This window comes from Polyodon spathula, chromosome 10 (genome assembly GCF_017654505.1).
Source record: "Polyodon spathula isolate WHYD16114869_AA chromosome 10, ASM1765450v1, whole genome shotgun sequence".
Lineage (NCBI taxonomy): Eukaryota > Metazoa > Chordata > Actinopteri > Acipenseriformes > Polyodontidae > Polyodon > Polyodon spathula.
In genome coordinates, this window is record NC_054543.1 from 38,297,173 (window position 1) to 38,319,535 (window position 22,363).

The 22,363-nt window shown below is 35.9% G+C and overlaps 2 protein-coding genes across 3 annotated transcripts; one reads left to right on the forward strand and one right to left on the reverse strand.

The window, feature by feature from the left end:
* Positions 1-1,609: 1,609 nt before the first annotated feature.
* On the forward strand, positions 1,610-2,897 carry LOC121321954 (pro-glucagon-like). Its single transcript, XM_041261341.1, is given in 4 exon segments — positions 1,610-1,694; positions 1,697-1,760; positions 2,165-2,281; positions 2,768-2,897. Coding segments are annotated over 4 exon segments (396 nt in total).
* A 2,500-nt stretch (positions 2,898-5,397) lies between these two features.
* Positions 5,398-8,671, reverse strand: LOC121322273 (pro-glucagon-like). 2 transcript variants are annotated; one of them, XM_041261988.1, is made up of 5 exons: positions 8,574-8,671; positions 7,649-7,816; positions 6,940-7,056; positions 6,057-6,185; positions 5,398-5,761 (listed from the first exon to the last, which is right to left on the reverse strand). In XM_041261988.1, the coding sequence occupies exons 1-5, from the start codon at positions 8,666-8,668 to the stop codon at positions 5,752-5,754; spliced, it is 519 nt and encodes a 172-aa protein (XP_041117922.1). In that variant the 5' UTR covers positions 8,669-8,671; the 3' UTR covers positions 5,398-5,751. The 2 variants fall into 2 exon arrangements, with proteins under 2 accessions (XP_041117922.1, XP_041117921.1); XM_041261987.1 differs by having other exon boundaries at positions 6,057-6,188.
* Between the last annotated feature and the right edge of the window lie 13,692 nt (positions 8,672-22,363).

Sequence of the window (22,363 nt, forward strand, 5' to 3'; positions counted from 1 at the left end):
AAAACAAAGCCTGGATTAAATAGAAATATGGCTGCATCATAGTCAGTATTAAGTAAAGCAATGTAATGGACTTGGACTCAGACCCAGGTTAGGAAGGGCAAAGGTTGCCCAATCTTATTCTCAAGACCATTGATTAAAGTCACCACATAATCAATTCTTTGCCACTGTCCTTTTTCATAAGAACATAAGAACATAAGAAAGTTTACAAACGAGAGGAGGCCATTCGGCCCATCTTGCTCGTTTGGTTGTTAGTAGCTTATTGATCCCAAAATCTCATCAAGCAGCTTCTTGAAGGATCCCAGGGTGTCAGCTTCAACAACATTACTGGGGAGTTGATTCCAGACCCTCACAATTCTCTGTGTAAAAAAGTGTCTCCTATTTTCTGTTCTGAATGCCCCTTTTTCTAAACTCCATTTGTTTCCTGGATTTATGTTTGTCCCCCTGGTCACTTTTATTGGAATTGATTTAAAATAACCAATTGATTGTAAAAACTAGAAAGTGTTTATTTTTAAGCAGATTCAATGATAACTTTTCCATCATAATAAGCCAAGAAATTGATGATAGTTGCAGTTCTGTAAAGAACAATAGCATTGCTCACAAAATCTGAGACTTCACGCATTGGGCTGAAACGAATGCGGCACAATCAAGTCACTTTCCACAAATCTTTCATGTCAGACACAGTTAGTGTTCCCTAGGTGAAAAAAAGAATAAATTGTCTATATGAGCTGGACTGTATGATCCTGTATGATCGAGACATCTTCATTCCTTATTTTTTTTTTTTTAATTCAGTATATTGCATTTCTGTAACTAACACTAAATCTAAAACTTTTCTTTAAACAAAAAAAAAATGTATTATATGTTAAAATATTTCTTCATTTTCACCAGTATGAACCTAATTGAGCAGCAAAAGTCAGTTTACAATCTATATTTAATAAAGTTAAATATTCAAAATGTTAAATTGTGAATAATAGATAATTCATTCATTAGTACCATATAGAAATATTAAAGTGTCATTCAGAAGGGATTTATTTGACAGGAAAGCATCCTGTATGCTGTTTGATTTCTAGTGACAGCTTTTCTTGAAGAAAGTATGAATGTATTGAGCAGAGTGTATTGAAGTGTAATAAGTGAATATGAGGTTGTGAGAGTAGGTTGTTGGTACACTCCTATATAAAGCTGTGCAGATGCAGGTGCATCCATGATGTTCCAGGGGACCAGAAGAGAAGTCTTTTTTCTTTTCGTCCACATTGAAATACAGGTAAGAAATAATCATTTATTAATGTTTTTTTTTTTTTGTTTTTTTTTTTCATGAATTACTGTTGGTAAAAGTTGTGATACTGTAATGTTATTGTAGTATAAAGTTGCTTTATATAATTTAGACTTCTAGCATTTTCAATGACCAAACTCAACAATAATTATGTATTGGACTATTTTGCTGAAATGTGCATTTGAGATGGAGATTGAATTTTTAGCCTTGCTTTTTTTTTGAAAAAGTGAATTTAAATAGTCATCAAGTTCAAACAACAGCAAAAACATACTTGAATAGTAAGTAATGTATTATGCAAGTGTTTTTCTAATACCAAAAAAATACTTTTCTAGGTTATTGAAAATGACAGAAGCTGAATCAATTGATGAGTCTGAAGAGCTTTTATATGTGAAGCGTCACTCACAAGACACATTCACCAATGAGTACAATACTATTTGGAAGCAAAACATGCTCAAGAGTTTGTTCAGTGGTTAATAAACTCCAAAAGGAGAGGGTAAGTGATTAAATTCAAAATGTTTAACATAAAGACTGTTGAACTAATACAAAAGAAAATAACTCCAAATGTACTGAAGCAGTGCTTTGTCAAACACGAATACATATACTATATTTAAACTAAATGTGACTCTCATGTTCTCTGTGAGAACATAGTCAAAAAAATGATATCTGAATGATATTTGCACAACATAAACACATTTATTAACTATTCTGAGATGGCAGCTCTCCTTTTCTGTGAGGATTGCTTTCCTAATAGCCCTGCATTTCAATATCTTTTAGAATAATGTATAAAAGCAAGAACTGTAAATATAAGATCATGGGGTCTATTTTAAACATCTAAATAGGAGCAGATATAACTGTGGCTGTTGATTGTGCATTACATTGAAACCCGTTTTCTTCGAGAGGAATGACAAGACGCCATGCTGATGGGACCTACACCAGTGATATCAGCTCCTTCCTGCAGGACCAGGCTGCCAAGGAATTTGTTTCTTGGCTGAAGAAAGGAAGGGGCAAAAGAGAGTAAGATTTATTTTTTTAGTAAACCCTGCGGAATTAAAGGCAAGAATTCCACATCTGTCCGTCTGTTGTTATGTCATGCCTTGTTAGTCAGATGCTACAATCAGGAAACATGTAAACTACAGAAAAGTTTTACATTTACACAATGTATTTCCTAAGAAAGCTGCCATTTAAAATCACTGATTCAATTTTTTACCCTATAGTTAATATTACTTCAAGCCATCTGTGTAATTCCATGTCATCTGGATTTATCAAAGTCTTGACAAAAATATGTTACGTTATGGTACAAAAGCATACTGAGCAGAATCCATGCTCCTGAGTCAGAGTAAGAACCAGATCTTATTACAGTTGTGGCCCATCAGAAACTTCAAATATGGGCTCTTGGAGCTTCAGTTATTAACTATATTGTATATATTTGTATTCATATGTTGTATATACAGTATATATCCTAATTGAAATTCAATACTGTAAATGTTTAGTTATCTGCAGGAAAGCATTGTGGCTGAAGATTTATGTAGACGGAACCTACACCAGTGAAGTTAATACAGTTCTAGACAACACTGCTGCTAAAGAGTTCCTAAACTGGGTCATGAACTCTAAACCTTCAGAAGCAAGGTAGAAATGTTTACTTAATTTATTTAATATCATTTTAAAGATCCTTTTTGATAAAATACTGGAAATTGTTGAATCATTCACGTATTATGTTCTTAGTTGTTTTTTAGTTTTTTTTAATGAATCAATTAATTATCTTTTTTGTGAGGTAGTCATACTAATTTTACAAAAATACCCTACTTTACTTTACATGCATTCGAATCATATAAAACAAGAAGCATTGTATGAACAGCCTTACGATTATACCTCTGAGTATTTAACAACATGAGAACTAGATATTGTAGAACCGATAATAAAACCTTATAACCTAAACTATGAGATTTGTTGTGTGACTTCTGATTTTTGTTTTCTTTTTTTATTGAGTATCCGTGAAAGAAGAAATACCTTTGTTCAGGAAAAATGTTTCATACAACATTTGCCACAACTGGAAAACCTTCAAGTCTGTGTTCAAATTACCCTGGAACCAATACTGCTTTGCATGCAATTAAATAAGTACATGTATTATTGTGTTAAGATTCTACAAATAAATAAATGTCTACAGGAAATACACTGTTACATCTTGAAAAAAGAAGCACATCTCCTCAACTCAGCTGCTCCGTATGAAAAGCAAATAGTCTCCCGGTTACCTTCTAGTCATGGAATTATTTTTCTATACAGTTGATTTGTATATATGTGAATTAATAAACCCAATCAGTAAATATTTAGGATAGATGCAAATATATATATATATATATATTAAAAAAATCCCTTACACAAGTGTTTCAAAAATGCATAATCCAAAGTTTTAAGAGTATTTAATGCTATGCTTAAATAAACTTTTTCATAATATCCAAAATATTTGGATATTTTTTGTGCTCTATTTTACTGATCTAAAAAGCAGGGGATAAAATAATTTTTATTTAACTTTGCATTCACTGGAAGGCAGGAACAGATTGGTTTGTGCTTGTGTACTGGTTGTTGCATGTTTTTGGCTGGATGTCCCTCTCAGGCTTGCTAAGAACCGCCCCTGAGGAGGTGAGGCTGGCACTGCTGGGCCTCAGAGGGGAGGATTGAGGACCTTGAACTAGGGTTTAAATAGCAGGTTGGTTGAAGATAGGAGAGGAGTGCTTGCTCCAACCCCTTGAACCACCTCTATGGCTACAATTAATCCTGCTGGTGTTTTCCCCCAGAGATTATAAATTCATCCATTAACATTAACAGTATTAAACAATAAAAAATACGAGGTATGCATAAATTAATTTTAGTTATTAAAAGAATACCGACCAGTGTTTTAAAATTATTTTCTTAATTCTAAACTGTATTTGCATTATTTGTGGTCACCCATTTTTGGTAATCTATTGGTTCTTCAATTGTTTTTTCATTAAAGAATATTTAAATATTTGAAAAATGAAAAACACTACAGATACTATAAACTTCTGCATCCGATACCTTAGTTGTTGCTTACATAGTCTGATCACTCCTCAGTCATAGGAGTGTGCTTAAAATGCATGCCATATTCCAAAATAAAGTATAATAGATTTGCAGCCTGGGTTAGCACTCTAAGATCTTCCACTATTTATATCATTAAAATAGGCTGACATCGCCCTATGCTCCCCTTTGTCTGTGTGTTTCTAACTGTCGAGTTCAAAACATTGAGGTGCTTAGAAAAATGGTGTGTGCAGCTGTAATTGTGCTCAAATTTTATATGGAAAGCTTTCGTTTTTATATAGACATGCTATTTTTCCATAACTCACAGATGCATCACTTGCAAAAGGGGCAGAATTTACAGTTTCTCATCCGCAGTGGTCAATTCTAATACCACCTGACTTCACAAATTGTGCACATACAGTAGCAGGGAATTAAACAGGTAAGAAATTAAATATTCTGAAAATGTAACTAAGTACCTTTAAAATGACAAAGAAATGTGCAATGCCGAGAAAGAATGTTTGTGTTGGTTTAAATAATTGCATCTTTTAAAAGTATATACTGTAATACAGATTTTTTTCTTGCCAAAATAATAAAAAACAAACGTTTCCAATCGAGAATGCTCCATGAATAAAAGAAAATCTAAATAACACTGGTAGACAGAAAATTGATTCAATGTCTTTTTGCAACAAATGTCTAATTTCTGTTTCAATAGCATTGTGACAAGAAATTATTTGTTGACTGACTAATGGTGAATCAGGCTTTATTCCCATGGTCTGACTTTCAGCCCAGACTTGTCCAGCCCTTGGGAGCCACTGTCTATCCATCATGTAAACTGTCACATAGCACCATCTGTGCAAGTTTGAAGAGTAACATTTCTTCTAGTTTGTGAACATTATTTGTACGCATATAGTGTATATAAAGCACACATATGCTGTTAAACAAAAAACAGAATGCAAATAAAACCATGTTTATTAGGGCAATATAACTACCAAGGATTTTGACAATACTTATATGTGTCAAATAACTGAAGAATATAATAGGAAAAAAGAGATTTTGAATCTCATGAAAATGTTTATTTATGCCAAGAATTTAATGCTTTTTGAAACAATTGTATAAGGAATGCAGTTATTTAAATTTGCTCTACAAACATAGCGAATGCACATACTGTATATACAAACCAATTTTATAGAAAAATAACTTCATAAATAGAAAGAAGGTAGGCAGTATTGCTTTTCACCTTTGATACGCTGCAGAGTTGATGAGGTGTAGTTACACTGAGATCTTATTTGTTTCCTTTTACAATCTTGACACAGTGTTGCATTTTAGTTACCGCACAGCATTCATTAGTGGCATGGCTTAAGTGAGATCAAATGTCAATTGTAGAACACATATTTTGAACAATTTTCAGTTTTGAAGCATTTTCCCGATCAATGGTATTTCTTCATTCACCGATACTAAAGACTGCTGAAAAAAAAAAAAGAATAAGTCACACAACAAATTTGACAGTTTAGGTTGTAATGTTTAATTGTGTGTTCTACATAACACACAGCCTAGTTACAGTAACATACAGGGGTCTTTTCCATCTTAATAAAGAAAAAAAAAACTGAATTATACTACTCATTGTATTCCAGTGTTGTAAAATCAGCACTTACTGTTGAGTGGAATGCTTTTAAGTTTATGCTGTGAGTATTCACTGGTTTATTGACATATTCACAAGGTGACAATCATTTTTCTGTCAAGTTCAAATTCATATCTTTACCTTGCCTCTGATGGTTTGGAGTTCATGACCCAGTTTAGGAACTCTTTAGCAGCAATGCTGTCTAGAGCTGTCGTCATGTCGTGTGTGAAGCTTCCGTCTCCATGTCTTTTACGCAGTTCTTCAGCCACACTGCTTTCCAGTGAGACACATGTGAGGCATATTTACAATACAAAAACATATATATATATATATATATATATATATATATATATATATATATATATATATATATATATATATATATATATATATATATATATATATATATATATATATATATATATATATATATATATATATGAAAAAAATACAATTGAATGAAGTACATCATTTATCACATTTCCCCATTTTTAAACATATTTGATTGTTGTTATTATAGAAAGGGTTAATACGTTTTTATTCTGAATAGGTACAATAAATACAACTCAGAGACAGAAATACAACCTCAGTGTTATGCCTTCCGTTTAAGGTGAAATGAAAGATCAATGTTTATTGCAAACTTACAAAGGAATTGTGCTTTAAGTAAAAACTGTAAGTACTCAAAACCTTTTTTTTATTTTAGGAAATAAGATTACATTTGTCTAGAGTACTCACTAGGCACATTAGGCCCTATTCACGAAGCTTTCTGTTTTATGAATAATATTCACCAAACTGTTGTTGGCTTCCTTCAAACATTCAAGAGCAGTTTCATGAATATTAAATTATATAAAGCTTGAACAGTATCCATTGTGTGCTTATATAATTTTGTTATATTATTCTGGTTTTGCAGTAGCAGTTAAATAAGCAGACATACCATTTAAAATAAATAAATATGTGATTAAATCCTTTGATTATGCAAAGATTTACTATATTTAGACAGTTTATTGAAAATATCAAATCTTACTCTCTTCTGCCTTGCCCTTTCTTCAGCCAAGAAACAAAGTCTCTGGCAGCCTGGTCCTGCAGGAAGGAGCTGAAATCAATGGTGTAGGTACCATCAGCATGCTGATTTGTGATTTCCCTGGAAAGAAAACAGGTTTTAATACCGAGTAGGCCTACACAAATCTCGGAAAGGGAGCAGTTAAATAAAGGTTTACTCAATAATAAGAAGGTAAACAAGTCACTCTTTACTGAGTAAATGTTTTTTTTTTATCTTTCTTTTTGAAATTCTTTAGTTATTTTGTATGTTTTTGCAGTCAAAAGTTATGTTAACTATAATTGTAACCTATCCTTGTCAGCCATTACTTATTGTACCTACATTTTCACATTGCATTTATATTACTGTGACTATCCCACTTTAATATAAAAAATTACAAGCTATATATATAACATTGCTTGTACATAACTTAATGAATATTATTAACTTTCTTAAAAACAAAGCACTTTTCTAGTAAATGACAAAAGCATCTGTGGTACCGTGTGTTTTGTCTGTTAATATTTTCAGACCAGTTAATAGGGTTACGTTTTGTGAATTGTATATAGTATATGTATGTAGTTTCAGGTTTTTAGATATTAAATAAGCCACTTTTTCAGTACAATTGTAATTTTAGCTTGAAAAGTCTTGATACAAAGTGACAAATAAACAGATGAATATCCAGATTTGAATCACGTACCCACTCCTTTTGGATTTACCATTCTTTAACCACTCCACAAACTCTTGAGCCAGTTTTTCTTCCAGATATTTGCTGTAATCGTTGGTGAACATGCCTTGTGAATGACGTTTGACGTGTGAAAGCTCTCTGGCTTCATCAGATAGTTCAGCTTCTCTCATTTTCAAAAACCTAGAAAATCAAAGAATACATACATACATACATATATATATATATATATATATATATATATATATATATATATATATATATATATATATATATATATATATATATATATATATATATATATATATATATATATATATAATATGATTGAGTATAACGAAACAACCCCCATGGGGTACCGATGGTACACTACAGATGTCCTAACATGTTTTACAAAATATTATATATATTATATATATATATATATATTTATATATATATATATATATATATATATATATATGATAGATATGTAGATCTGTACAATAATATATAAAATTGAGTTTTTATGTACTGTTAAGCTCTGTTATTGAAAATTCCAGAACTGTATATGTATTTTTAAACAACTGTTTAGCCTAGTGCAACTTCACAATAAGTAATACAAATAAATATATATTTTAAATAGGGCAAATTGGATTTTTGCTCATTTAAATTATAACAAAAACTAACAAAATAATTATCCTAATATTATATTTCATAATTCAATGGAAAATAGATTTACTTTTCTTTACAATGTTGAATCAGGAGATATAATCTTATTTTGCAGTTCTTTATAATTTGTAGTTGTTTAAAACAAGTTAAATATGAAGCAAACTGCATGCAAAATAATACATACCTGTACAGCATACAAATAAGAAAACAATAAGCTGGCATGTAAAAAATGCAACATATAAATTCATATTTCATATAAGTTATCAAGACAGTATTCATCAGGCTTTACCTCGGCTTATCCTCTCTTTCCTGAAGAGGGATCTGCCAGCTACCTTGAACAATAAACCACAGCAGCAGTCCAGCCAGAGAGTGAATTCCTTTCATTGTGTTTTCCTATAAAAAATAAATTAATTAATAAATAAAAAGAACATGCTTATGGTCATACCTTTTTTTAAGGACCAAATTACAGCATGCACTGATCATTGATAAAGAAATTTTGATGAGGAATATAATTTTTCTTACCTGTATTGTAATATAAATTAACAGTAGGGGTGTTGCTTCTTCTGGCTCCCTGAAAATGTTTCGTGAACCTTCCTGCATCTGCTTGGTTTTATATAGTAGTGTGCTACTCAAGTGGATAAGCATTGGGGATTTTATACATACTCATCAAACCACTTAGTTCTACTTTGTGATTCATATTTATTTAGAGAAACGAAGCATTCAGGGAGATGATGTCTTGTTAAATAAATAAAAAAAAAAAGGTGAGTGCTTATTTCTGATTGGTTTTGCAATATAACACATTAAAATCTTCCGGAATGAAACTCTAATATTTGCATATGATTTTGAGAAAAACTACAAATGGGAGTTTTTTTCTGAACAAAATCGAAGCAGTTTCTCATATCTGATCGAATGCTTTGTAAACATGAAGTAATATGGAAAAGTGAAACAGATCTGTAATGAGATGTTCTACTGGATACCACTTGTAATCTATTGAGAGAATAGTTGAATTAAGCATTTAAAAGACACTATCTATAAGTGAGTGGTTAGTATTAATAATATGGTCAGAGGCTAAAAGAATATGGCACTGTAATGGTAATGTTAACAGGACTACATGTAATGAAACTTCATGGAGAGAATCATCTACCGACCATAAAGACCCAATGCATAGGTTAAAGAAATGCCACAGTTGAAAGGGTTTTTTTTTAATTGACACACTGATAATGCAAAATCAAAGAATACAGATGTGTATCAAACCGTAAGTCAGAAACTCAGCGTTCACTGACTCTAGGCAGCTGTAAATTCAGAGGTTACAAGACCTCAGTATGACAGCCATATTAGATCTGATCTAAAACTTGTTCTTAGAAATTGCCATCAAAATTGAATAAGCAGTACTATTTGATATATGTATGTGCCTTAACTGCATCCCAGTGGATGGGAATATTCCTAACTGGTAGGGAATAATATAACTGGGAGCAGAACAGAAAATTATTATGCCAGCTGCCCCTTTACATCAATTAAAAACAGTTAACCCATAATCATATGTGTGTTACAGACAAATAATGAAACACTACCCTAAACCTTTTTTTCAGCAATTAAAATGATAAAGATTTACATTGGTCAATCCCCTTCTCACCCCATGAATTAAAAAATAATTAATCACACAATGTGCAGATCACAGAATTAGGTGAGAAAGGGCAAAAAAAAAAAAGAAAAAAGAAAAATAATACAGGGACTAATTCAGCTTCAGGAACAATCCTGTACAATCCTACCAGCATATCTGCAACACAGAGTACATACAGGGCTTCCCAGGATGCTTTGTGAATGTAGTTTATTCAGTATGTGAAGGAGTGTGTCCAAATAATTCAAATTGCCTTACAAATGTTTATTAGTTGTCAAAAAAGGGTGTATTTTAAAGAATTGTAGCTAATTTATGTTTGTCTGTTTGCAACCAGTAGGTGGCAGGCACGTTCAACACAGGGCTGGACTGTTAATTGAAAATGCCTCATACAAGTTTACTCCAGTTTTTCTTGTTATAGTTAACCATACTGTAGAAAATGCAGGGTGAATCACAGGCAGGCAAGCATAGTAAATTACAGATAAGTATGGTAAGCATCGTCATACATAATAAAAGTAATTGTGGTCATTTGTGTCCAACTATGACGTGGATGCAGTAGCCTGCCCTGTGGCACTCTAACAACCTAGGATATGACACATTACCTGAAAGAAAGCCATGCAAATAGCTTTTGTTTAATAACATCTGTTCTTTTCAAAAATGTACATGTCAGATCTTCATAGTGAATGTACTTCAGGTGCTCGACTGGTGAGATACATGGTATTTCTCTATTACAGCTAATTCTGCTTCAAGGAAGAATATTCAAAATCTGCCCAAAAATGTTATATTTGGTATTTCCTGAAATACAGTAAAGGGCCATTCTAATAATTAATTCCCAAGTGTGACTGTTCCTACACGTCTAAATAGACAGTCGGAAAAGGATGTTACAATATTTACTTTAACAATAACATAACGTATTTGTGCATTAAGATGTCTTTCAAGTGATAAAGTTTATTCCAAGCGTTGTAGGAAGAATTAGCTGGATGAAATAGTGTATAGGCATTTTATAAATCTCAGAAAAATGTTAGGGAACCTAACTGTTACCATGGTAAATTATCTAGCACCATGACTTCTGGACATTCATATTTCATATACGTTAATATTAAAATGCATGTATAATATATTAATTAAAAAAGTTAACTTTTTTCAATAATGCTTTTTTTTTTATTATTTTATTTTTTACTAATTTTTTAAAACACAATTGGACCAACATTTTTTAAGGTATCACAAAATATTATTAAAATTAGGACATGCCACTGTCGTCAAATCTTGTATCTTGCAATTTAACAGTATAAAGTGAGATAGTTATGATAATTGCTTATTTACACGACTAAAATTAGCCAGCAGCAAATACTATTTTTTTTATTTTTTTTTTATTTTGTGGTCGACAATTAATTTTTACCGCATTTTTCTCCCAATTTGAAATGCCCAAAGTGTATTTAGGCTCAGCCCACCACTACCACCCCTGCGCTGACTCGGGAGCAGCGAAGATGAACACATGCTGTCCTCCGAAGCTTGTGTTGTCAGCCGACCACTTCATTTCACTCTGTAGGCCTGCCATGCAGCCAACCCAAAGCTAAAGCATCGGGGGACAACGCAACTCTGTGCAGCTTACAGGCGGTGCTGGGCCAGTCTACAGGGGTCCCTGGTGGGCGGTGAGCCTAGGACACCCTGGTTGACTTAAGCTACCACCCTGGGTGGCGGTCGGCCAATTGTGCACCACCCCCTGGCAGCTCCTGTCTACTGTCCGCAGTGGAATAGTCTGGACTCAAACTGGCGAAATCCAGGCTTTTGGGCGCATCCTGCACTCCACACGGAGCGCCTTTACCGGATCAGACACTAAGAAGCCCACCAAGAAGTTTTAAATGTGCTTTATTGCAAAATAATCAAAACCAAACATTTACCTTTTTTTTATTTGTCAGGAAAGCATCTTCTATTTGGTTTCAATATTTAAGTGACAGCCTTTCTCTTTTAAATATTGCTACTTTGAACAAATACAAATCACAAAGGAAGTAAAATAAATGTGTTTAACTGAGTGTACTGAAAAAGTCTAATGGGGAGCCATGAGTGGTTAGACTATCAGAGGGCACTCCTATATAAAGATGAGCAGAAGCAGGTGAGTGACTCAACTCCAGAAGTCTGAAAAATTTAAGCAACAGAAAAGCCTTTCTTCTTTTTACAGGTAAGCAAAACTGAAAACTTTATTCTTCATTAATGCCACTTTCTTATACTATTGTTAATATAATAGGAAACCGAAGCAAAATACATTTAAAGATTATATATAATATATATATATATATATATATATATATATATATATATATATATATATATATATATATATATACTTTAAATGTATTTTGCTTTGTTTTATATGGATCAGTAGACCAGATATTTAGTGTTGTAAGTCGAAAATATGCTATTTGAACAACCACACTAATACAGTACCTTTATGGTGGATGTTTTGATTTTGTCTTTCACAGGAAAACACAATGAAAGGAATTCACTCTCTGGCTGGACTGCTGCTGTTGATTATAATTCAAGGTAGCTGGCAGATCCAGCTTCAAGAAATAGGAGATACATCTAGGTAATGTCTGTTGAACACTGTCTTGCTTGAAAAAAGAAAATTAATTCAATTGAATTACAGTTTTACATTTTTGCTTTCATAGTTATGTAGCTTGACTGCTATTTGACTGATTATAAACAACCACCTGCTTCAACAAAATAAATTAAATATATAGAACTCTAGCATTTTCAATGAGCAAACTCAACAATAATTATGTATTGGACTATTTTGCTGAAATGTACACTTGGAATGGAGAGAGAATTTCTAGCCTTGCTTAATCCAAATGTTAAAAATTAAAAAGTGTGAATTTAAAAACAATAATGTCTATAAGTCAGTCTTCATGAAAGGGAAGATAAAGCTTGATGAACACTGTCTTGCATTTTCTTTCACTATTCAGCAAAAAAAAAAAAAAGTTAATAAATTCCATGGATTTTTATGTAGTTTATTTACAGATTTTTAAAGAAATATATCATGCATCAGCAAAAGAAATGCAAAAAATATATATTTATCTTTTGCAATAGAACACAACAATGTTATGAAGCAAAGATATATAATATTAGATATGACACAATTTTTTTTAAAAGATATGTATTTTGACATTTTGTAGAAAATCCTTAATGAAAATGTTTTTGTAGTGATGTTAAAGTGCCTACATCTTTAAAAATCGATATATTTTTGTATGAATTAAATATTTCGTTTCTAGCATTTACAAAGACCAAACTCAACAAAAATATTACTTCACTGTACTGCAAATTGGAACTCAAATACCATTCTTCAGCAACAACAAATACAAATACTAACCAAAAAAAAATTGTAATTTTTTCATATATCATACAATGCACCTTTTCTAGGTTATTGATAGTTACAGAAACTGAACCAACTGCTGAAGCCAGAGTGATATCACATGTCATCTGTCACTCACAAAGCATGTGAAGTTTACCCTGTTTGTGGGTAAGATTTTTTTTTTATCAGAAGTTGTGCTATGTCAGACTTAAAAAAAATATATTTCATATCTTAGGTCCTGCCTACAACATGTGTTTTCATGACTTATAGCAACTGTTACAGCATGCGAACAGGACATGAGTCAAAGGGGTTTCGGTCTGTGATTCAGCCTCCCGACAGTAGGTGGCATCAAACCAACTCGGGACTTCCCTTACCAAGATCTCGTGACCATGGCAAAAGTCATCTTTTGAGGGGCGGCACCTTGGTGAGGGGCGGAAGTACGAGTATGTAACTTCCAGCCACTGGAGTCAAGTGAAGGATAAGGACACGTGTCGGTTGGGGATTGGTGTTCCACTGACTACAGAGGCGGGACATTACATACTAAAGGGAACGTACTACTGTGTTCGGGGTTGGTCCGAAAGAAAAAGTAGGAGGAGTCACGGTGAAGGGAGATACTGATTTTGTGCAGCGGGTTTTTTTGAAATACTAACATTTCTTTTGTCTTTTTTTTGTTTATGGTCACGACGAAGACAAATTAAAGACGTGTCATCAGTTTGTTTTGGATTTCACCCCTGCACTCCTTCCCTCACACCATTTTGTTTTTTTTCGTTTGTTATTTAATCCTTTTTGGTGTGTATAGAAAATAAAAATAAATTATTTTATTTCTGTACACATAAATTACTGTCTGGACATTCCATTTAATACACTCTCGCCTCACACGTGGTGTCAGAAGTGAAAATGGATCCAGCTACAGTTTTGACAATGTTTAGGGAGCAGGAGGAGAAGCGAGAGGAGAGAGAGACACGGCACCTGGAACAGCTCGCCCAGTTCTTGGGACAGCTGGTAGAAAAACTATCAATATCAACATCAGAGAGAGCGGTTGCCCGGATGTTTGCAGCTCAGCCTAATCTTCAGAAGATGACCTCGGAAGATGATCCCGAGGCTTTCTTGATTACTTTTGAGAGAGTGGCAGAGGCTGCAGAGTGGCCTAGGGAACACTGGGCCATGAAATTGGCACCCTGCCTGACAGGGGAAGCTCAGGCAGCGTATCGAGCCCTGACGGCCACGAATGCAGGGGACTATGTTAAAGTTAAAGAAGCCATTCTCTCACGCCTCGGGATCACGGAGGAAACATACCGGCGCCGTTTTCGGGAATACCAGCTGTCCAAGGGGATGCGGCCCCGGGTTGCGGGACAATATCTTTTAGATCAGTGCACCCGGTGGCTGCGGCCAGAAGAACATACACCCCAAGAACTGGTGCAGAAAATAGTTATAGAACAGTTTGCGTCTATACTACCGCCAGGGAATCGAGAGTGGATTAAGAGGAATAGACCTACCACTCTCGAGGATGCCCTCCTCCTGGCGGAGGCCTACGAAGACGCAAACGAAGGTGCCGGGTCAGACCCCACTCCTGCCCCTAAACTAACTCGGACCAACCAACCAATGAAGCCCAGAGGGGGTAACCGGACCTTCAGACCATGGAGGTCGAGGTTAGCCCCATCCTGGGCGAGAGAGAATCCCCCTAACCTGCCGGTCGCGGACTCGCAGGACAGATTAACTCCGTTGATGCCTCCTAACCAAGTGTGCTACCAATGTAATGAGCCTGGACACATTGCCAGGAATTGTCCAGTAATAAAGGTGGACCTGGCGACAAGATCCTGGTCAGCAGTAACAGGTAGGAACACTGGGGAATGTCGGGAGGGCCCTTATCAGTTAAGAGTACAGGTCGGGGGAAAGAGTACTTACGCATTTGCGGACTCTGGGTGTGCACAAACATTGATTCGGCAAGCTCTCTTGGATGGGGTAGCCTGGGAGCCACAGGGTAAAGTGGCTATCTCCTGTATTCATGGAGAAACTCGGGTTTATCCCACCACTAAAGTTAGACTTATTGTAGGTGATTATTCAGCTTGCGTTAAAGTGGCTGTAGCGCAATGTTTACCATACCCTGTTCTCCTGGGAAGAGACTGGCCGTTTTTTGATCGTATTTTAGGTCGGGAAATGGTCTTAGTTTCTACCAGGGGACAATTAAAGCAACAGGAGAAAACAATTGGCGAGATTTTTCCGTTGCAATCCGACCTGTTTAACCCTAAAATCCGCCCAAGAAAAACAAAAAGAGAGCGTCGGGTGGAAAAATATGAGGGAACTCTGAGACGACAAGGGGAGGGGTCTGACACAAAAGTAAACCAATCGTTGAAACGGCAAGGAAAGGGAGTAGGTATTCAGTGTAACCGGGGCTGCGAGGTTACTGAGGTGGAAGGTCATGTAATAAAAGACACTCCTCTCTGTGTACCTAACCATTGGGACCGAGATATTGACTTGGGATATGAACAACAAAATGATCCCACGTTACAGTATGCTTGGAAACGGGTTAGATATATCGAGGGGAAGGATATGCAGGAAGGACAACCGGTGGTATTTCCGCATTTTTCTGTATCTGGGCACTTATTATATAGAATAACCCGGGCTCCCGGGACGGGACAGCTCGTAAAACAGTTATTGGTTCCTAGGCCTTTTCAGTCAGAAGTCATGAGATTGGCGCATGACATTCCATTTTCAGGTCATTTGGGAACTGAAAAGACTCAGGAACGAATTCTGGCCCGGTTTTTTTGGCCTGGGGTTTATGGTCTTGTGCGGAAGTATGTATCGGAGTGTCCTGAATGTCAATTAGCTGCCCCTAAGTCAGTTCGCCCCGCACCTCTGGTTCCACTTCCAATTATTGGGGTACCGTTTGAAAGGATTGGTGTAGATTTAGTAGGCCCTCTGGAGGGAACAGAGTCAGGATATCGGTATATTTTAGTAGTAGTGGACTACGCAACGAGATATCCAGAAGCTGTTCCCTTACGCTCTATGAATGCAATAGCTGTAGCGAATGAATTGGTAAAAATATTCTCTAGGGTGGGAATCCCGAAAGAAATTCTCACTGATCAGGGCACTAATTTTATGTCAGACTGTATTCAGCAACTATATAAATTATTGAAAATTCGTTCAATTAGAACCTCAGTTTTTCATCCACAAACGGATGGGCTTGTTGAACGATTTAATCAGACTTTGAAAAATATGTTGCGCCGCTTTGTAGATCAAGAAAAACGCAATTGGGCTAAACTGCTTCCCTACTTGCTCTTTGCAGTTCGCGAGGTACCACAATCCTCAACGGGGTTTTCCCCGTTTGAGCTCTTGTACGGTCGGCAGCCGCGGGGTATCTTGGATCTCATAAGAGAAGGCTGGGAAGAACAGTCAAAGGAGTCTAAAAATGTAGTAAAATACGTGTTGCAGTTACGCGATCGCTTAGAATTAGTCGGTCGATTGGCACATGACAATCTCAAAGCGGCACAGCAGAAGCAGCAACAAAGCTACAATAAAAATGCAAGAATTCGGAACTTTCGACCTGGAGACAAAGTGTTGTTATTGTTGCCCTCATCGGAATCTAAGTTGTTTGCTAAATGGCAGGGTCCCTTTCAGGTTATTCGAGCAATTGGTAAAGTCAATTATGAGATCCGACAGCCTGGGCGTCGGAAAGAAAGTCAAATTTATCATGTTAATCTCCTGAAACCGTGGAAAGAACGGGAAGTCCATTTTATATCTCCTGTACAGGAGGGAGAGGATTTTGGACCCTCAATTGAGTCAGAGTCAGCAATTGAGGTCCCGATGGGGGAACAATTAACTCCTGATCAGCGTGAAGAGGTAAGCAATCTAATTAAAATGTTCAGTGATGTGTTTTCTAACGTGCCTGGAAGAACGCATTTGATCGAACATGCTATTATCACTCCGCCAGGTCTAAGAGTTAGACAGAGACCGTATCGCATTCCAGAGAGTCGGAGAGATTCTGTTCGAAGGGAGGTGGAGTGTATGTTGAAACTTGGGGTAATTGAACCTTCCCGAAGTGAGTGGTGTAGCCCAATAGTACCAATAGACAAGCCAGATGGGTCACTACGATTATGTATCGATTTTAGGAGGGTGAATGCTATCTCCAAGTTTGATGCATATCCCATGCCTCGAGTAGATGAACTCTTAGACAAACTGGGGCAAGCTCGGTTTATTTCAACTCTGGATCTGACGAAAGGATATTGGCAAATTCCATTAACGAAAGCCTCTCGTGAGAAAACGGCATTTTCAACCCCAGAGGGTCTTTTTCAATTTTGTACTATGCCGTTCGGACTTCATGGAGCGCCTGCTACTTTTCAGAGACTAATGGACAGGGTTTTACAACCTCATCGAGAGTATGCAGCTGCGTATATCGATGATGTAGTCATTTATAGTTCTTCCTGGAGAGAACATTTGACTAGATTAGAAGCCGTCTTACAGTCTCTGAGGAGGGCGGGGCTCACAGCGAACATGGCAAAGTGCGCTATTGGAAAAGAAGAAACTAAATATTTAGGTTTCATAATGGGTAAGGGTAGAGTGAAACCGTTGGTTTCAAAAGTCCAGGCTTTGTTGGATTCACCGGTACCTACCACGAAAACCCAGGTGAGATCACTGTTAGGGTTGGCTGGTTATTACCGCCGCTTTATTCCACACTTTTCCACTATAGCCGCCCCTCTCACTGATCTCACTAAAAAGAACGCTCCAAATAAAGTTAAGTGGAGTGCAGAGTGTCAGACAGCCTTGGAATCTATTAAAACTAATTTGAGTCAGGCCCCAGCATTAATAAGCCCGGATTTCAGCCGAGAGTTCGTCCTGCAGACAGATGCATCGCAGACTGGTCTGGGGGCGGTTCTGTCCCAGGAGAGAGATGGTATAGAACACCCGATACTATACATCAGTCGGAAGTTACTGCCCAGAGAACAGAGGTATTCGGTAGTGGAGAAAGAATGCCTGGCAGTGAAATGGGCAGTGGAATCTTTAAAATACTATCTTCTGGGACGACCCTTTGTACTCATCACAGATCACGCTTCTTTAAAGTGGTTAGACACGATGAAGGATTCAAACGCTAGGATTACGCGGTGGTACCTGGCGCTCCAACCCTTCGCCTTTCAAATAAGGTATCGTGCGGGTAAGTTACATCAAAATGCTGATTTTTTTTCCCGGGAGGGAGGTAAAAGGGAAGGGTTAGAGGTTTCCGAGTGTTCCTTCGGCTCCACTCTGAGGGGTGGGATATGTGATGAGTCAAAGGGGTTTCGGTCTGTGATTCAGCCTCCCGACAGTAGAAGGCATCAAACCAACTCGGGACTTCCCTTACCAAGATCTCGTGACCATGGCAAAAGTCATCTTTTTGAGGGGCGGCACCTTGGTGAGGGGCGGAAGTACGAGTATGTAAATTCCAGCCACTGGAGTCAAGTGAAGGATAAGGACACGTGTCGGTTGGGGATTGGTGTTCCACTGACTACAGAGGCGGGACATTACATACTAAAGGGAACGTACTACTGTGTTCGGGGTTGGTCCGAAAGAAAAAGTAGGAGGAGTCACGGGTGAAGGGAGATACTGGTTTTGTGCAGCGGGTTTTTTTTGAAATACTAACATTTCTTTTGTCTTTTTTTTGTTGTATGGTCACCACGAAGACAAATTAAAGACGTGTCATCAGTTTGTTTTGGATTTCACCCCTGCACTCCTTCCCTCACACCATTTTGTTTTTTTTCGTTTGTTATTTAATCCTTTTTGGTGGTGTATAGAAAATAAAAATAAATTATTTTATTTCTGTACACATAAATTACTGTCTGGACATTCCATTTAATACACTCTCGCCTCACAAGGACATACAGCAGAAAGATACAAGACAGCTGCAACAAGAATACATTCTGTAACATCATTATTCTCCTATAAATAAACAAAATAAAAAATATTGACTTTTCTGAACATATTAGCAAACAAAACACTAATAGGTACATACCATGCTCTAAATTCCTTGACACAGGTATAGTAGCTTACAGAACATATACTTACAACATTATACAACTATATCACCAGTACTATGAAGCTACATACATACTTTACTATAAAAATCATTGTGTTTGTTTTATGCACAATAAAACTATACATGTTAATAGACAATATAGCAGTGGGTCCCCAGTGTTTCATCCAGTAAAGGCAATAACACATGAGTGCAGGGTGAGCTGTGCATCAGGATTGAGTGCTCACTTGCCTGTCTTGACTAGGGGCCCACAGGGAGTGCTGCATTTACCTTTTGCACTCCCTTGGGTGGGGTAGGAACATCATTTGGGGGCTACTTCACCTCATCATGCTTCATAGACCTCTACAGGTAAGGCAGAGATTCAAATGTTTTTACTTTAATCAGTCATCAAGTAATAAACATAAATGACAATAATTGTTATATCTACCATGCAAGTGTTTTGATGAAGAAATGAATAAAGAAAAAAAACACTTCCTTCCTGATAGAATGACAGAAGAGGAACCAACTGATGAATCTAGAGAGCTTATAAACGTGAAACGTCACTCACAAGGGATGTTCACCAATGACTACAGTAAATACTTGGAAGAAAAAGCTGCACAGGACTTTGTGGAGTGGTTAAAGCACAGCAAATCCAAAAGGAGTGGGTAAGTGATGAAAAAATGTTTTATCAGTTAATCAAGATTGAAAAGAAACACAGCAAGCACAGTGATCCATGACTGTCTCATGATTTGATCATTTGTTCCAGTTAATTCACGGTACTCTATGCTGATACTAAATTCTGTAGTTATTATACTTTACATTAAAAGTGTGTTTTTAATATTAGAGGAGGCTGTGTGGTTTACATATTCTACCATTAAAATCTAGAACAAGAAAACTAGGTGATGTTTTCTTCTTGGAAAAATAAAACTATCCCTATTAACTGAAACCACCAGGGCAAGTTATTACTATCTTGAGTTGCAAAATATCGCAAGTAGGTGACTTAAGCATAAGCTGACACAGTGGGCAGCATCTAAAGAAATGTGTCAGGCCAGACACAGTCACAGGTCTTATAAGATCAGATCTTAAGCCACCACACACTGGTTGTAGCCTGAACTGGTTGGCTAGTCTATGCTGCAACAACAAACAAACATTAATGAGAATGATTCTTAAAGCTATCATGAAAATGATGAAGACATTTAACAAAAAAAAAAAAAAACCTTTCCTGACAGAATGACAGAAGGGGAACTAAGCGATGACCCTAGAGAGTTGACAAATGTGAAATGTCACTCTCAAGGAATGTTCACCAACAACTACAGTAAATACAGAAAAACGTGCTAAAGAGTTTGTAGTATGGTTGAAGAATGGTAAATCTAAAAGGAGTGGGTAAGTGATAAAAATCATGATTTCCAAGAAAAACAGAATGTAAAGAACACAGACAACATGTACAGCACTTATGTAATAAATCAATCTAATGCATTAAAGGTATATTGTTAATATATGTTACAACAAAATTATTTTGAATGTTTGAAGAAACAACATCAATGGTAGGTGGTTTAAATGGATGCTTCACCAGTAACATGACTTCTTAAACTTGAACTATAGACTTTCAGAAGTGAGTCAGACTGGTAAATGCACATATTACAAAACCATATTGTGGCTTCAAAGTCAGACTACCACATTGCTAAAGCATCAATCCTAATAGACGTTTACCTACTTTGTAAGATTTGTGTGATTTTTTCTGATTTCTTTTTTTTTTCCTTTTCAGCAGACCATAGTGAGTCAGTGAATGAAGATATGCCACTGTTCAGGAACATGTTTCATACAACAACTGGAAAATGTTCAAAATGTGTGATTAATGACATCCTCATTCTATAGAAGTTACTTGTATACATTTAAATGAAAAAACACAATCAGTAGATATCCAGGTTATGTAAATTAATACATAAAATACTCAAACTCATGATATTCAAAATCTGTTGTGCTTTTTTTTTTGTATTTCCTTTTCTTAAAACAATCCAACTGATAATAAAACAAATGCTCAGTTATTAAAATATATCAAACTCTGGTGCTCAGACAAAATGGTACTGTTTTATAAATACGAACTTCATCCATAATACTTATTTACTATTTACTGCAGTTATCCACAATGATGAATGAAGTAAAACACTGTATAAGAAACAGTAGCTAAAAGGGTCCCCAATTAAACACTGAAATTACATGGAATACTATGGGTGGTAATACCTGCAACTGTAAATAAGCCTGTGGTGCATTATGAAAGGCTATCTTATTATATCATTACTGATAAAGTCTACTTGCTTTTGGATATTAAAATTTTTGCAACCAGCAAACGTAAGTGTGGAGTAGTCCTGGGCATTTTTTTAAGTTTTAAAAAAAAAAAAAAAAAAAAAAAAGGAATATATATATATATATATATATATATATATATATATATATATATATATATATATATATATATATATATATATATATATATATTTTCACGGGGGGGAGGAGCGGTCTGACGTTATCCTTCCTTTTAAAATGTGAAATACAATTTAGGATTGGAGGCTTGGCCTCTAGAACAGGAGAGTGAAAAGGAGGGCTACATCCCTGGAGAATAACGGAGGAAGTTAAGACAGAGCCATTTCTTCAGGCAAGATAAAACTGGCTGGTGGTTCCCTCTAAACACACAAAGAACCTGTGGAATTAGTGGAACTCCCGGTCAGGGAAGTGAGACTCACTATCCCCCCAGAGGGGACCGACACAGAGGCACGTGGCACATGAAAAAAGTGAGGAGGAAAAAGCAAACGCATGAGAAAGAGCGGGGCTGTGACTGGGATTAAATATGGAGTCTGTGATGATAGGCAGATTAATTTTGTAATATTTTTAAAATCCGTTTCAAAACATACTTTTTTTAATTTGCCTTTCCAATTATTTAACTTCTGTTTGTACAATGTTTTCATATGCCTTTACTTTTCCTCTAGTATGTTTTTTTGTTTTAGTTTTTTCTGTCACCGTAAAACTTCCAATAATCGCCGGGGTCTTTTGTAAACGGCAAAGAACTAAAATTAGTACACGTAGTCATTTCTGTGCTCTTATTGGTCCAAATGAGTACGTGTAGCAAATATTTGAAAC